This window comes from Symphodus melops (assembly GCF_947650265.1).
Source record: "Symphodus melops genome assembly, chromosome: 15".
In the NCBI taxonomy this organism is placed as follows: domain Eukaryota; kingdom Metazoa; phylum Chordata; class Actinopteri; order Labriformes; family Labridae; genus Symphodus; species Symphodus melops.
The window spans coordinates 5388524-5404579 of NC_136705.1; the positions used below are offsets into that span (position 1 = coordinate 5388524).

Sequence of the window (16056 nt, forward strand, 5' to 3'; positions counted from 1 at the left end):
TATTTATTTGAATCAACTTTAACTGCCGATACTTGTTATACTACTTCTGTGTCCTGAAATTCAACTCATTCACACAAACACAGCCATCAGAAGGAAATGGGATTTACTTTCTTTTCACGTCTATGCAGACTGGAGACACCTGAATAGGAATTGTAGTACAAAGAAATATTTATTCCAAATCACTGGGTTTATCCTTTCTATCTGCTGAAGCTCTAGTATCGCTCAAACCCAGTCCGAAACTTCAAACACGACAAATCTGGTTAAGGAAGTGAAAAACAGAAGAAGTTATACAACAGGTACATTGATGTCGTGTGTATCTGTGTGTGTGTGCATGAATTTGTGTGTTTGTGAGTTTATGTGTACACACATCCTCGGATGTGTGTGTGAGTGTCACGTGTTTCTAGAACTGTACTGTTTCTTTCGTATTGGTTTCTTCAAAGGTAGCTTATTTAAATGTTTTAAGTGTTAATGCTTGTGTCACACATTTAAACACAGCTACATTAAGATAGCATGTTTGGTTCTACGTAATCTGCTAATGCCCAATAAAGGTGAGCAAAGGGCTAGTGTTATCAAGACGTGCTGCATAAAGTGACACCATTGTGATGTATTCTCTCACTTCTTCAACTGTTTCAGGAAGTGGTGCAGAGTCACCAAAATCAGGAAACTAAGGGTTGCTATTAATAAACCTGAGCTAAGAGCTGAAGCTGGTGAAAGCTAATGGTGTGTAAGTTGAAGAGGAGAGAAACTTCATAAAGATTCAAGAAACAAATAGGACATATCTGGGATGCAGCTTTAAGACTTCACAACCATGGAGGAACCTGTCTCAAGAGCTGCATCAGGTAAACATCATATGCTTTTTAAGAACGTCTTCCAAGGCAGTTCCTGTTAGTAACGTATTTAAAAAATATGCATATTATGCTTTACAGTTTACACAATTATTTATCACATTGTGTTAAATACTCGTTTCGAATGTGTGACCTTTGTTAAAGGTTATGTTTAAATGGGCTTTCATTTACCAGTATCTTGAGAACGAATTAAAAAGAGGAAGCAAGCGCCTCAACCTTCCTGTAGGGTTAGTTCATAAGTCGCCATGTACCCATTTCCCACACGTCTAAATTGGTCCATTACCAACATATGCTGATTCTCCCTGCCCAAGCATCACTGTTAGTTATGATGACGGGGAGATAGATGTTTTGAATTTCTTCTCCAGTTAGCGAGTGCAAAGTTGAACCGGACCTGATTAAACACATTAATGAGTCACACTAAATTACTCTGACCCGTGTTTGCACAGCGCAATGTTTGGACAACTTCTCGCTCGCTCCCCAACCAAATGTAGAACAAATCGAACATTCATTCTGGAACCACAGTCACCTTTACATTTCAATGCCAGACAGCTGGTATGTTGTGGGGCTTTTCCTTGACATACACTTCCTGCTACAACATCTAATCCAACACAAAATATGACCTGTGTCACATTAGTGATATGTTTAAGCGTATTCAGCATTGTGACTCACTGCACAAGGTTAAAGGCAGGACCAACAAAGTGTGAGAAGAACTAATGTAACTTTTTTTTTTTTTTACTTTGCTATTTATTTTCAGACTATTGCCAAGTCATTTTAATACTGATCAGTCTTTCCATTTTTTTTGTGTTTCAGCAAATCCTGAATCAATTTCAGAATACGAGCTGTTAATTCTGCACACAGCAGATGCACAGGAATGGGCAACATATTTGCAGCAGATCTTAAAATCCTCCAGAAAGTTCCGCAAAAGGTCTATGTTGCTATATGCAGTCGGCCCAGCCGATCAACTCCATGGATACCAATTTCAATATTTCCAAAGCTGCAAATGTATCGTGTTACTCCTCACGGGGTCAATCCTGGACATGCTCTGTGACCCCGAATTTCGGGGAGCACTTCAGGGACTGCTTTATCCTCCACACAGAGTAGTGGCACTGCTGTGCGGCGTATCAGAGGATGAAATACTGCCAGACAGCTTTGTAGACTGGCCGAACTGGAGAAAAATTTCTGCCGAGGACGAGCCTTCTGTCTATGTCTCCACAATATTCGATGCCATCAATGACAGTACACAGAACTTTATTATTTGTCCTATTGTGCCTTTAAAGACATCTAAATGTTGATATCTGTATTGATATTCTGAAGCTTTCTTACAGTGAAAATAAATTGTTAACTTTAGGCCAATATTGAATGAAACAATTACTTAAATTACAAAAGGCATATTACACACTTACAGTATAATGTTATATGTCTGTGGTAGTCAAGATTTCACAAAAAAATTAACTTATCTGGAACTATCCTTTTTAAAGAAAGAAATTATTTGAATGAATCCACTAAATTGTGAATTTTCTAAAAATAGACAATTGTTTTTGCCAAAGGTATAGTCACTGTGAGAACTGCTCAAAGAGAAGTCTATAGGTTATCAAAAGGTTTGAGGTACCGAAAACTACATATAAAACTGAAACCGGGTGGGCTATTAGTTCTAAACCGGAATCTCTAGTCCTTGCTGTTATTAAAGTTGAAATGGATATAACTTTAAGCTATAAAGAAGACGTCAAAGATTACTGATAATCATTTCTTTTTTCATTCAAAGACAGACAAGCTGACGGTGAGCACGAGAGCAAAGCTGCACGTGTAGCAGAGTTAAACATTACAGAAGCCTTGTCAACTGAAAATCGCATCACAGTTGAAAGGGAGGAAGTTGTGTCAGATGAGCAAAAAGAACCTGTCCTAAAGGATGGAGAACTTGTGACCATGGGGAACTCAACAAAGGTGGAAATGAGTACACCCCCCCACCTCACCTGTCTCACTGTTCAACCAAACAAAGTACTGTGCGGAGTAAGTCTAAAGAAAGTGCATACTGATAACATCAGAGATATTTAGCTGCTGTGAAGTGATATGATATGTATAACAGTTCGTTATTCAGCCAAATAATTTATTTCTTTAGTACATTTATGAGAGATTTTTGACTGTAGATATATTAAGCATTTATATTTTGTTCGTCATTAAGGAATGCAAATTCGTTGAAATGATAAAAAGTATTCAAGCTAAATATTGGTTTCATATATCAACGTATCAATGTTCTAGTTCATGATAATATTATCTTAAAAAGTCAGAGTAACTTTTTCCTCTCTTCTATTTAGGAACAAGAGAAGCTGTTTGTCATTTTCACACATAAAGTAGAGTCAGATCCTGAGGTGGAGTTTTCCTCTGAAAACCATTCTGCAAAAAGAGTCCCAGGCACTGTGGAGAATGAATATACTATAAGTGTCTTAGCACCTGGCAAGTATCTCAGAGAAATCCTGTCACCTTAAACTTATTAATGTTGATAATGGGATTTTGAAATCTTGAATTTAAATTTTTCTTTCTAGATATGCCTGCTGGAGTTGTATCTCTCACCATGTACACTAAACAATCCTGCTTCCGCTTAAAGCCTGTTACATATTATACAACGATAGGAGAAGTCAGTCGGCTGCTTGAAAATGCTACTGATCCTGTTAACTTCATGTGCCAGGTAAGACATCGTCATATATTGAAACAATGTTGTTAACTGTTGAGCTAATTTGACCATATTTCAGTCAGACAACTCACGCTTGAAATGTTTGTCGCAGCAGCAAAGCATCATTTGAGTTTGCCGTCTCGACACTGACCTCATCACTACAAGTTTGTAAAACTTGAGCAGTTATGACACAATACAATATCTTAAACCCCCCAAGCCAGAGCCTGCAGGTAGATGCTGAAAAGGTGGTGCGGCTTAGGTATGTCTGCAGCAATGGAACAGGGCATCGCTGCCAATTACAGAGCAGAGGAAGAGACAGGAAATCTTGCAGATTTAAAACACTTATTGTGTGGCGGATGTGTTCGTAAGGCGATTGTGGAGCATGAAGCAGGTCAAGTGAAATCAGTACAGCTTGAGTTCCATGTTTGAACTACTTCACACCGTTCAACACATAACACAGTGGGGCAATTATCAAATTTTGCTTGTAAGAAATATTTAAGATAATCAATATATCACTATTATAATAAGTTAGTTGTGTAATTCAATCAACTTGAGAAGATAAACACTCTGCTGTTGTTGCTACATGTAATTAGAATATAATAATATATATAAGTGCAGAAAAAACAACCTGTCCTGTTGTTTTTAGAACATAAAAACGGTGGTTTAATGCTTAGTGTTGACTTTAAAGAGCTAGATTTTACTGACCAGATGCTGTCGTGCCCATGTGACATATTAACCAACAGTATGTGAAAATGTCCATGAGAAGGTTTCACTCTAAAGAGAAAATATTGATCTGGCTGATTCTGGGAAACTGAGTCCGATGTCTCCAATTTGTCTAAAGATGAAAGGAACACTGTGGCTCAGTTACCATTTGAGTGGCTGGGCACACGGACTGTTTAAAACATAGACAGATTCTCAGTTGAGTCTCTTATTGTTTTTTAAAGCATTGTTTTATAACCCATCCATGGAGGTCACCATATTGGAAATGCTGCCTCAGACTTACCTGAAGTCAACCAATGGTTCTGAATGTGCTCTTGTTCTTTGACTTTGGTTTCTACTCACTTTATGAGTCATCTCTGACATAGTTAAATAATTAAATTTCTGAATATCGGACTGCCAAGTTATACTTATCTTGCTTGCAGACTTTGGGTGAAAGAGCATTGTCACTTGAACAGCTCGTTTTTTGTTGGGGGGTTTTTTTAGCTTCAGGTAATCAGCCGAAGCCGCCCACAACCAGACCAAAAGGACTAGGCTACCACTAATCTCACCACCCACTTTATTTGTATAGTGCAAATTCATACCAAGTACTCTCTCAAGACATTTTAGAATAAGCAGGATAAAGTCCTTACTCTTTGAATTGAATATTAGAAAAGAGCAGGGAAGGCCCATCTCATGATGGATTACAGAACATTACCAAAGATACAGCGATATTAGGTCAGTAGCTGTTATTTCTATTTCTATTCTATTACTTTGAATAGGCTATAGAGAAGACATTAGCTAGACTCGTAAATGTCAGACATTTCTACAGTCTCAGAGTCACATTTCCTTTTCAGCTCACAACATACACTCAGCTCTAATCCAAAAATAACTGCTGCTATGTGGTCTCTTACACGTGATTAAAGCTTCCCATACCTAAAAGATATATATATAATATAAGATATATATATATAATAAAGATATATCCGCACAAATAGAAATGCATTCACTCTGTAGAGCAATGTATACCCACCTTTCAGTTAGGTTTATTTAGGTAGAACTTCAGGTGTGGGGATCAATTAGGCAAAGGCGTGGATGGGGGGAACGCACACTTCTTAGCCGTGAGCTACCACTCCACCAACAGCACTTTATTGATCAACACTGGGTGAAGTACCAATCCTATGTCAAGGACCGAGGATTCTGTTTTGCTATGTGGTGAGAACGTTCTGCCATACTGTACATGCTGAGGGCGTATAAGATAACCTCCACACAAACCTTGGAAAATCCAGGCTCATAACAAACAGCTAGGGGTTCTGAAATGGGATAGATGGGATATGATGCAAGATGATGGGGGTGGGAGTCATTTAGGCAGGCCGTCCACCAACGATCCCAAGGAACCTAACATCTCCAAAGTATGCCAAAGCCAAGGAAGTGTACCGTGCCTGAATGGAGCGGTCACACTGGCCGAACGAACTGGACTCTAGGGTTAAAGCGTGCTGGGCACGGTACAGCTCGCTAGTGTGACTGTGGTATCAAAGAGCTCAGAAGCTCTCAGGAAAAGATGTGATTAGTTACTGAGATTTACAGATTGCAACATGCAGTAATGTGATGTGACTGCAGAGAGAGAGAGAGAGAGATAAGAGATCAAGGTGCCAGTTCCCCCGGTAGTCTAAGCCTATAGCAGCATAACTAAGAGCCGATCAAACCCTAACTAGCCCTAACCTGCACCAGCCCTAAACTATAAGTCTATTTTTAAATGTGTCTGCCTCCTGGACCCCAGCTGGTAGATTCTAAAGGAGAGGGGCCTGATAACTGAAGGCTCTACCTCTCATAATACAGTTAGAGACTGAATATACCAGAAGCAGGCCTCAGTAAATCTTTTACAGACATTAAGAGATGGATGTCAGTTAATTTTCTCAAATAAAACACAGATCACATTGCACATCCACACGACTTCATTTTTTTTTTACACTGAAAGGTTTTGTGTACGATACAACTTTTTATAATTCCTTTCATACTTTCAGGCGTTCAACTTTACGTCAAATGCAACAGAATCACTGGACAACATGCTTACAGACTCGTTGAAATCCAAGATGCCTGCAAACAGTCTTCAGCTGTTTGGAATCAAACAAATAGAAGAAGACAATATGGCAGCATGTGAGTAAAGTACTACATTTCTTAAATTTAGGGCCAGATCTTCTGTTGCAGCAGGTGTATCATCTCATTTTGAAAGTGTATTTGTTTCCTTTTATCCATTGCATCTTTGAAAATGAAACACCTGAGAGTGAAATAGCTTTTAGGGATCATCACATGTTCATACAAATAGAAGTGATTGCTTTTTGTTCTGCAGATCAGCGTAATGAGGAGTATCCAACGCTGCTTCACTTTGCTGCAAAGTATGGGTTAAAGAAACTGACCTCAATTCTACTTCAGTGTCCTGGGGCTCTGCAGGCTTACAGTGTCATGAACAAGTATGGAGACTACCCCAACACACTGGCAGAGAAAAGTGGCTACACTGATCTCAGGCAGTTTATGGATGAATTTGTTGTAAGTCGAGCAGTGAACGTTTCTTCCTGGAATAAAAGTCTTCAACAAGGTGTTGGGGTTTTTATTTTTCTCTCCACTTGCCTCATCTTGTTTTCACACATTTCAGGAGACAGCAGACATGTTAAAGTCACACTTTGAAGACACAATCAGCACTGAGCAGAGTGCAGAGGTGTACGAGTTTATGTCAGCTGACTCTCAGGATATCATGATGAAGTACTCAGGTTGCTCGGAGGACATATATGAGTCAATGCTGGGGATAGACCCTGAATGTGCAGAGGATCTATGTAAGTAAAAGAAAAGTTGTTTTAGTCCTTAGTACGTTTTTGTTAAACTGTTTCCGATGATGTTGTGCTGGTTTGTTTTCAGATGAGGTGATGTCTGCAGTGGAAGAGAACCCTGAAGAAGCTTTACTTAGGAAGTTCTTCCAAGGTATTCTGTGAATCCACATATTTTAAGCCCAACAATGAAAGTTTCCTATTTGTCGCTGTGTGTACTATGGTTGCTTTGTGTCCTTCAGCAAAACCACATCCACAGAGCCAGGAAGAAATTGTACAACATAAAAGTGAGGAAGATGAAAAAGATAATCAACATGACTTGGATCTAATTGAAGAAGAGGAGGATCCATACAACCTCTCACTAGATGATATCTATGACACTGTGGACTTAAACAGTACATATAATTCAGCAATCCAGAACCGTCCACCTGCACCCATCCCCAGACCCGAGACAGAGCCTGAGTCTGAGAAGCCTATGGCATACATTTCTAGAGGTATTAAGAGTTTATCTTTCTCCAAAACGTTTCTGTACATGAGATGTCATTAAAGTAGTGCCAAATAATCAATCCAATGTTTACACAGTATTTTCAGATAAAGATACATCTCAGAGAGAAACTATGGAATTTGGATCTCCTGAAGGTAAACTACAACTCTTTCTTTTTTGTTTGTTTGTTATGTCTTTTAAAAGTGAGGCTCGTAAGACCGTTTATATTTTGTTTTGAAAAGTTCAGCCTACCAAAACAATAATAATCCAGACAAAACAAAGTTATAAATTGTGCAGGTTTGTATACTTTCTGAAATTTTTTTGTAAATATCCAAAAATATTTGATTGCTTATGAGGCATTCCAGATGACTGGTTAAGTCCTCTCTTATTCTTTATTGACGACTTTTCCTCTCGTGCAGCCCAGCCGGTTGCAGAACCACCTTCTCCTACTTATGATCCCTATGCTGGAATGAAAACACCTGGACAGAGACAGCTCATATCTCTGCAGGAGAGGGTGAAAGTGGGGGAAATTAATGTGGATGAAGCTGTCCAAGAGTTCAAGGCCTGGCAGTATGATCATGAGCGGAGGGCCAACTCTATTCGCTATCAGCAGGTACATCAACTACCAATACTGTAGATGTTGTGTCAGTGATCATGGAATTCATTTGACCTGTATCATATGTTACTTTTCTTCAGGAAAATCTAAAGCGATTACGAGACAGTATAACCAGACGACACAAAGACAAACAGAAGAGTGGAAAGGATCTTGGTGAAAATGGACCTTTAATATTTTCTATGATTGATTTGTTATCGTATATCTCCACGATTTACTCACCTTAACATGTCTTACAGTCATACATTTAAATTTTCTGAAAAGACAGTGTGTTTGTCCCACCCCACCCCCTCTTTAGATTATGAGATAAGTGCTCCGCTGCAAAGGAACTTATACCTGAGCTCTGGTGGGACATCGGAGTATTCTGTGTACGAGCCAGCACCCAGGGCGGAGGCTCCTCCTCCACCAGCAGCACACGCTATGCAGAGAGGCACCTGGAAGACTGGTAGCACGTCCAGCACATCCAGTGAGTCCTAATGCTTTTATGTTTGTTTTGCAACCCTGTTTTTCAGTGATTAAACTGCTACGAAACAACAAGGACCAAAGTACATGGGAGCCTTAGTAATTCCTCAAAGCTGTGGCATTACAGACTGAAAATAGATGCAATTTGAACAGTATGTTAAGAGGGGGAAAATAGGTTTTGAAAAAGGATGTGTTACAAAGGTGAAATTGATTCATTTCTGCTTGCTTTACACAAACGGATAAATTACTTCAATCATTTTGTTTTAACAACTTTGTGGCTAAAACCTACTATTGCTTAGAGGAATTGAAGATAGCCCTAATCATCTAAACCTAAAGGAAATATGCCATCCCTCTCTAATTAGTTCAGAACTTTGTTTTACATTCAAACAATGCTTAGTTAACAGAGCTTCCTTATTCTGTCTGAAAAACCCACAATGTATTGAATCCCAGTACGAAAATACAGGTGAAGTGAACATTGGTTTAGAACATTGCCATTATGTCTTTTGATTTCTTGCAATCATTCGTCATCAATCTTTTCCACCTTCTTTTCCTTGCTATACCGGTTTGTGATTAAAAAAAAAAAGTTGAGTAACTTAATGAAAACTTTCGCTTCATTAAAATATTTGCATATCCAAAGCTGCAATTTTAAACAGATACAAGACATCTTGATATCTTGCAAAGCATCTAGCCATGGCAATTCACTCTTTTGTTAACCCCAAATGTCCTCAAATCAATTAGATCAAATGGTTGGAAGATTGGCAAAAAAGAAAACAGTTATCTAAGAAGCTTTCTAAATTAAGACTGCTGACCAGCTTTTTTTTCAGACATTGGTTGGGTCTGAGATTGACCTTAATCTTAATCTTATAAAAAAAATTACACAACAGATATCCAGAGAAATCTCAAATAAGCATGGACGTGAAGTGTAATGTACTGTAAGCAAGACTTGAGTTTTATGTGGGTGTGATTGTCCATGGTTTTTTGTCTTTATATGTCTGCTATGGAAATGACTGACAACCAGTCCAGTGTGTACCCCAATGACAGCTTGGCTCAGCTCCAGCCCCTCAAAACAGAGAACTCTATTGATAATGTATGGATGGATAGATAAATTAAACATGTTTTAACCTTTTTTAGAGAGAGAAAATACCTACATTTGTATGATAAGAATAATACAAACACTGCACTTTTAAATGATTTCATGTTTATGTGAATTAAATTTGCTAACAGCCTTGTGGTCTAAAACCACAAGGCTGTTAGCCTTGCAAACAGCTATCTTCTGCTATCTTCTAACCTTTATTTAACCGAGCTTTGATGGCCTATACCTCCACCTGAAGACGTGCTGAACAGTGGTCTCGAACTTTTCTTCCCCACAACTATTTACCACAAAGAAACTTATATCATGTCTTGAATGTTCAAACCAATCTTTTTTTTTTTTTTAACACCAGGTACTGAGAGCAACAGGCTGAGCACATTTAGCAACAGCAGTGGGACAGAGCCTGACTTTGAGGTGAGCGTGAAATAACGAGTATGTATGTCTTAGGTTTTAAAAGATACAACAGTGTTTACAAAGAGTTTTATGTCAACAAGTATGATAATGGACAATTTGATATTCCAAGCTGCTTTTGTTGCTGTATTTTGTGTATAATACAAACTTAACCTTAATATTCTCTTGTGTGGTGCTGCTCATGAGAGAGGTACACATATGTTTTTTTATGTTCAGTTTTCATTCGCTTCTTCTTTTATTATGAACATAAATACCAACAAGTGCAGATCTAGCTTTCTATCTTCGACACACACATTGCAACGTTTTCTCGGAAGTCACACATCAGCACTTCTTAATAACAGTTTATTTCTGCTGATTTCAATTTTAACACAGTCATTGAAATACATATGCATACCAGTAGAATCCCATGAGAAGAGGGAAGTTGGGCCTAAAGCTAACTACAAAGTTCTCCAATGATGAATGAGCCAAATCCATTTTCAATAAGGTCAATAAATTATAAGTTGAAAGAAAATACTGAAAATGTCAGCACAAACTAGGAACTAGGCTAAATATATATGAACTCTTTTGTAAACCAACATTCTTATTTACTCAAGGAGTTCAGAGTTTACTTTTAAAAGATCAAGAAATGTTAAAAATACTGTCAAGAGAGTTTGGCCAGTCTGCTTAAAAAAGTTTTTTTGGGGAATATCAAAGAATTTATGATTCAATGTTGTTAGATCAAGACCATAGAGAGCTTATATGCCAGTTCTTATTTTCAAAAGGCAAAATCTATCTGATCTTTTGAAGGACACAATAGAAACTCTTCCTCCTCCACCACGCCCTCCACGGCCATGCAATGCTGCAGCGCTCAATTCTGGACCCAGGATTCCTCCAAGAGTCCCAGAGAGGTCAGTTTAAAAAAGTTTATAGATCAACTATTCCTTTTTTATCGGGGTGACAATATAAAGAATGCAACGTTTGATTGAATCATACAAAACAGTTGTATTTCAATATTTAAAAAAAAATCAATATTCTCTACTAATGTTTTTTTCCTCAATAAAGGTTTGTGTATGATATTGCTGTGATTCTCAAACTTTTGCAAATTATGACCTCAGAAATGATTAAACACTATTATCTGTTACTCCACAGTAGTGGTACATTTTTACAAATGTACTTCATGTACTTCAATTCATGCCCCACACCTATTTTTAGTTGTACCAATTTAAAGTCATAAGGCCTGATAGAAAAAGTGTTTAAAGTTTTTTAGCAATTCGGTGTTTATTGAAATCTCATAAGCTTGATGAATAAAGCCGCACCTGCTACGGCCAACACAGTCCTTTAATGTCTGGTTCAGTCAAGGTCAGCCTCAATGTCTTAACAATTTACTATATAATATAACAAGGACGGCCTAGACCTGCTTCTTCTGTAAAGTGTCTCAAGATAACATCTGTTATGAATTAGCAGTAAACAAATAAAGATTGATAGAGTGCTTAACAGGATTGCATGCGAGCAGCCTAAAGTTTCCTACAGACTTATGTGCACTGCATGAATGACTTTTACCCTGAGAAAATGGACCATGGTGCATGGTGTCAAAGAGCAGATCTCACAGTGCATCCCAGGAAGTGGATACTCTCTTAGTTAAGTGGAACTTAACACTGATGTGAAAAGGCTGCCACATGAACCAGTGTTCATGCTAAATTACACTGACAACCCACCTTAAAAGTCTTTACTTGCCAGGCCTTCAGACTAACGGGCTACCTGAGATAGAAAGCTAGACTTGCCTGTATATGGCAGCAGATTGTTTTTTTTTCAACTGGGCCAAAAAGAAAAATTCTTACTCAGACTTAAAAAAACACAAAGGTAGCTGACGAGCTGGAAAATGATTGTCTTTGTTTATTAAAACTGATTGTTTAGTCTAGATATGTGGTGCGATTGTTTGTTGCTGTTTTTTTTTTATAATGGCTGGTTTGAAAGTACAGGTAAGTCCACAAAAGGTTGGGCGCCACAGAGCAGATCACCTCATGCATTTTTCTTTTTTGTACAGGATTCCAGAGAAGACCCATGATCGCTACATATCCTGTCCGACTCGAGCACTTCCTCAAAGACCCACTCAGAGACACACGAACTCTGCACCTCCTTTACCTCGCCGTCTGCGGTGATTGACAGGTCTACTGCTGGGTTATTTTTTTTTTTAAAAAGAAGAGTAATAGACTTGGAAATACCGCAATCTTTGAGATTTAATAACATCAATTCACGTGAAGAGAAAGGCAGAGATTTTGTTTATGTAATGGATCCCACTGTCCCAATACAGCATATCATTGTTTATGTCTGAAGGTGTGCCTCAAAGGTGAAACCAGAAATGATTCAACTTACTATGCCTTTACGTTGTTATTAGTTGTTCTGACTATTTATTATACAGACAATATCAGCATTATACTTCTTTGAGGACAACGCTTGGTTTTGATTGACTGTCTTGTGCATTATCATGTTTGGCCACTTGATGGCGCTAGATGTTTTCAGTTTGGCCCTTGTTAGATGGCCCACAAACATCTTCTCTAAAGTGTGTGAAAAGTTATTTAAAGTTTTTTTTTGTTTTGTTTTGTTTTTTTCGCATAAAGCATGTAGAATCAAATTATATTTCACTTCATCAAAATAATTAAACAAATATATAAACTGTCAAATCTAAATTTTTAAACCATTTTTGTAAAGGGTGAGACTGTGTTGTTAGTTAAAACTTCTTGTGAGAAATTTCAAAGTTAATACATAAACGTGACAACGTTTTATTGTCATGGATAATTTTCAGCATTTTTTGTGTGCAAAATGTCAATATAGCTGTTGAGACTACGACTGACAAATGCATCCAACCATTACAATAAACATTGGTATATCAAAAAGGCTTTTTTAATTTTTTTTATATGAAATCAATATTTTTATAGATCCTATTTACAATAAGTCAAATGACAAAAGGTAGTGATATAGTAACTTCATCTTCCCATCTTTAACTGATGAAGAACATGGTGATTGTTCCTATCTCTAGCCCCCTCCTGACCTTGACAGCAGAACCATAAAACAGACAGGGGGCAACAGTGCAACTACGATCTAGAAACCAAGGAAGTCACTGAAGGTAGAACAAGTGATACCAAAAAAAAGTTTTCAGTTGATTTGCTATGACAGTAAAATGTGTTCATGCTTTTTTGTGTCATTTTGTTGTTGTTTTACTTATTTGTTTCAATGCAACGAAATGTCCAAAAATCCCTGTGTGTTTACTGCCCAGGACCCTAGATGGACAAGTTATAGAGAACATAGTGCAGTGTTTAGCCATTTTGAGTTGTGCAACAGACATGAAAAGAGAGAAGGACTTACAATTATCATGTGTTGACCAAAACATGGATCTTTACTATTGCCAATTTCTAAGATAGTTGGGGTTGGAAAATTAGGAACAAAGTGTCAGCAGCAATCATCCATTGACAATGTACCTAAACCACTCCTTTTGGGGTTTTTTATGTATGGTTTGATCTTGGGTATAAAGAGATAATTGTTGTGCTTGTAACTTACTTAAATGCCCTCATGTGCCAAACAATTTATTAAATGGACCTGGGTTTTTATCAATCAATTTATCAATAAAGAGAAACCCTGAACCTTTGTAGGCTACCAGTTTCACTATAAAGGGACATCCGGTTTCTTATTGTGAAGGGTCAATGGCCCAGCCCCCGGTGCTTTGTGTTTGTGTTTTGCAGGGGTTTTGACGCAGCTGGTGCCGGTGAGTGTGAAGCGCTGACAGGACGCTGGTGGAGAGGAGCCGACGGCGCACGAAGCTCAGTGAGGTGCGTCTGCTTCAGCGAGCATAACACTGGATTATCACCTCAGTGAGGTAAGCATGTTTCTGCCGCGGATCACTGCTGCATGTTGCTGTGCATCTTTCTTATTTTATGGACGTTTGTATTATTATACAGTGACCACATTTTGTGGCTTTGGCACCTCAACAGCTGACCCGTGGTATATGGCATGATGCAAAGCCAGCACCACTCAGTGTAACCTATATTTCGTATTGCAGACATTAAGTGTGAACTCAGCATTTCTTGCCAAACACAAGTGTGTTTTTGAGTCAGCCAATTTCCTTTTGGTACATCAGCAGAGAAGCGCAGTGGCTTTGGGACAGTTACTGCAGTAAAGGCAGTTGCATACAGTGGCAATGCGTCCCGCCATGGGTGCCGCACTTTGAGGCTGAATACCCAAGAGAGAAAAGCACATATTCCCATACGTAATCAAACCTGCTGAACGTTATCCGCTATTATTTTATGAAGACTAATGAATCATTTCACATTGCTTGTGTCTCGAAGTTGGCAGGTAGTGTAATGCGGTTTATTAGCGGGTTGTCATTGTGAGTCATAGAAGGAGACTACAGGCTACTCCACATGCACAATCAGGCTGTGACATCAGAACCACGCACTTAATGGAATGGCTATTATGCGGCACGGAGGTGTAAGGACGACTTTATGGAGTAGTATCTCACTGTAAATTATTTTGTCACATTGGGCTCTGGTTAGACTATTTCATTAGTCACTGTTGATACGATGCTTTGAATATGAAAATGACCTGAGTCGTCTGATGTAGGAGGAGTAGTTTGAGGCTATAAATAAAACAGGTTATTGTGGAGAGCTTTTCAGTTGTCAATAACATTGTTGTTTCAAAAGAATACTGGTATATACAGTGTCTCTTTTCAGTGAATCTTTGTAAACACCCTGAAACTGAGCAAGTGTGTAAATGCACAGTTATGCAATTATTGACACAGTGAGCCTGAATGTTAAACTTCATGTTTTAGTTAAACAAACAGATTTACCTGAGGCCACATATCAAACAGTGCGTGGCAACAAGCTACTGTGTGACACCATAAGTGCAGACGTATTGTTGACATGTAGATGATCAAATATTTTTTTTGTTTTACACTCTACTGTATCATGGAGCACAGAAAAACTCTATTTTCCTTACAATTTACAGAGATCCAGGATATTTATAAAGTTACACATTATTTGAGATAATTCCATATCAGGCAGTGGAGCAAAATGAAGTCCATATTAAGACACCTTTATGAATGACATTAAATCCCAGTTCAGAGTTGTTCCTCCAAAACCCAGATGTATAAGTCTGTGCTGTGACTGCAGCACCTGAGTAACGGGAACCTGTAAGAGCATTGATGAATTATTAACCCCAGTACAAATAATTAATTAAACTGGTTCCAAGACAGAGGCACAGCAGTAAGACAGATTTTCTCAAAAATACCTTCTGTGTTTTATTGAGGGGACAGATATTTTTAGAATATCACTCTCCTCATTCTTCTGTTTGTTTAATAACTCTACTCTGTCCAGGTAATGAGTAACCTTACTATCTGCCTAGTGTGTGTGTGTGTGTGTGTGTGTGTGTGTGTGTGTGTGTGTGCGTTTGTGTGCCTTGAAGAGTTGCTGTTTTGTCACTAAGTGAACATTTGTTTTCATTCCTCTCATCTTTTGTCCACTCTGCACACTACACCCACTGGAGGCCATGGTTTTCAGGAGTATTGACTTGGTCATAGTTCAACAGAGTGTGAAAGAGGTTCCTTTAGTTGACAACATGACAGCAAAGAATTGTGAGGTGTTTACACAGAGATGTTATGAGGTTTGCATGTGTAAATGGTACAGTGCAGTTTAATGTTTGGAAGCCAAGCAGTTCAGTCACTTAAACAGCAGTTTGGTACATATGTATAGAGTGCAGTTCAATCAGGTCAAATATGACTGTTTGTAAAACATTTTTTGTTGATATTGAAAGAAAACAGCATATATTGCAAACAATATCGGAATCCATTAATCTGATTATAATCAAGGACTTTCAAGGAGGCCTTTATTTCTTAAATTACAAGGAGATCTTCAGATTAAAAATGCTCATCAGGATTTAACTCTGCAGAGCGTTTTTTTTGTAAATATCAAAGGGTATGAAATTCTGCTTAGCCATT

The 16056-nt window shown here is 38.2% G+C and overlaps 2 protein-coding genes across 6 annotated transcripts in view; both read left to right on the top strand.

Annotated features, from left to right (window-relative positions):
- Window positions 1-220: 220 nt before the first annotated feature.
- On the top strand, window positions 221-12964 carry pik3ap1 (phosphoinositide-3-kinase adaptor protein 1). The gene is made up of 18 exons (XM_079362141.1): window positions 221-296; window positions 634-839; window positions 1656-2081; window positions 2608-2852; window positions 3158-3296; window positions 3386-3528; window positions 6234-6366; window positions 6560-6756; window positions 6863-7040; window positions 7123-7185; window positions 7274-7525; window positions 7614-7670; window positions 7935-8128; window positions 8212-8284; window positions 8427-8594; window positions 10033-10094; window positions 10878-10978; window positions 12115-12964. The coding sequence occupies exons 2-18, from the start codon at window positions 809-811 to the stop codon at window positions 12227-12229; spliced, it is 2577 nt and encodes an 858-aa protein (XP_079218267.1). The 5' UTR covers window positions 221-296; window positions 634-808; the 3' UTR covers window positions 12230-12964.
- An 848-nt stretch (window positions 12965-13812) lies between these two features.
- sorbs1 (sorbin and SH3 domain containing 1) overlaps window positions 13813-16056 on the top strand; it is a 37491-nt gene continuing 35247 nt past the window's right edge. For all 5 annotated transcript variants that reach the window (XM_079362861.1, XM_079362862.1, XM_079362863.1 and 2 more), the window contains exon 1: window positions 13813-13941. The gene's annotated coding sequence lies outside the window, so the exon portion shown is untranslated. The remainder of the gene's footprint in view (window positions 13942-16056) is intronic.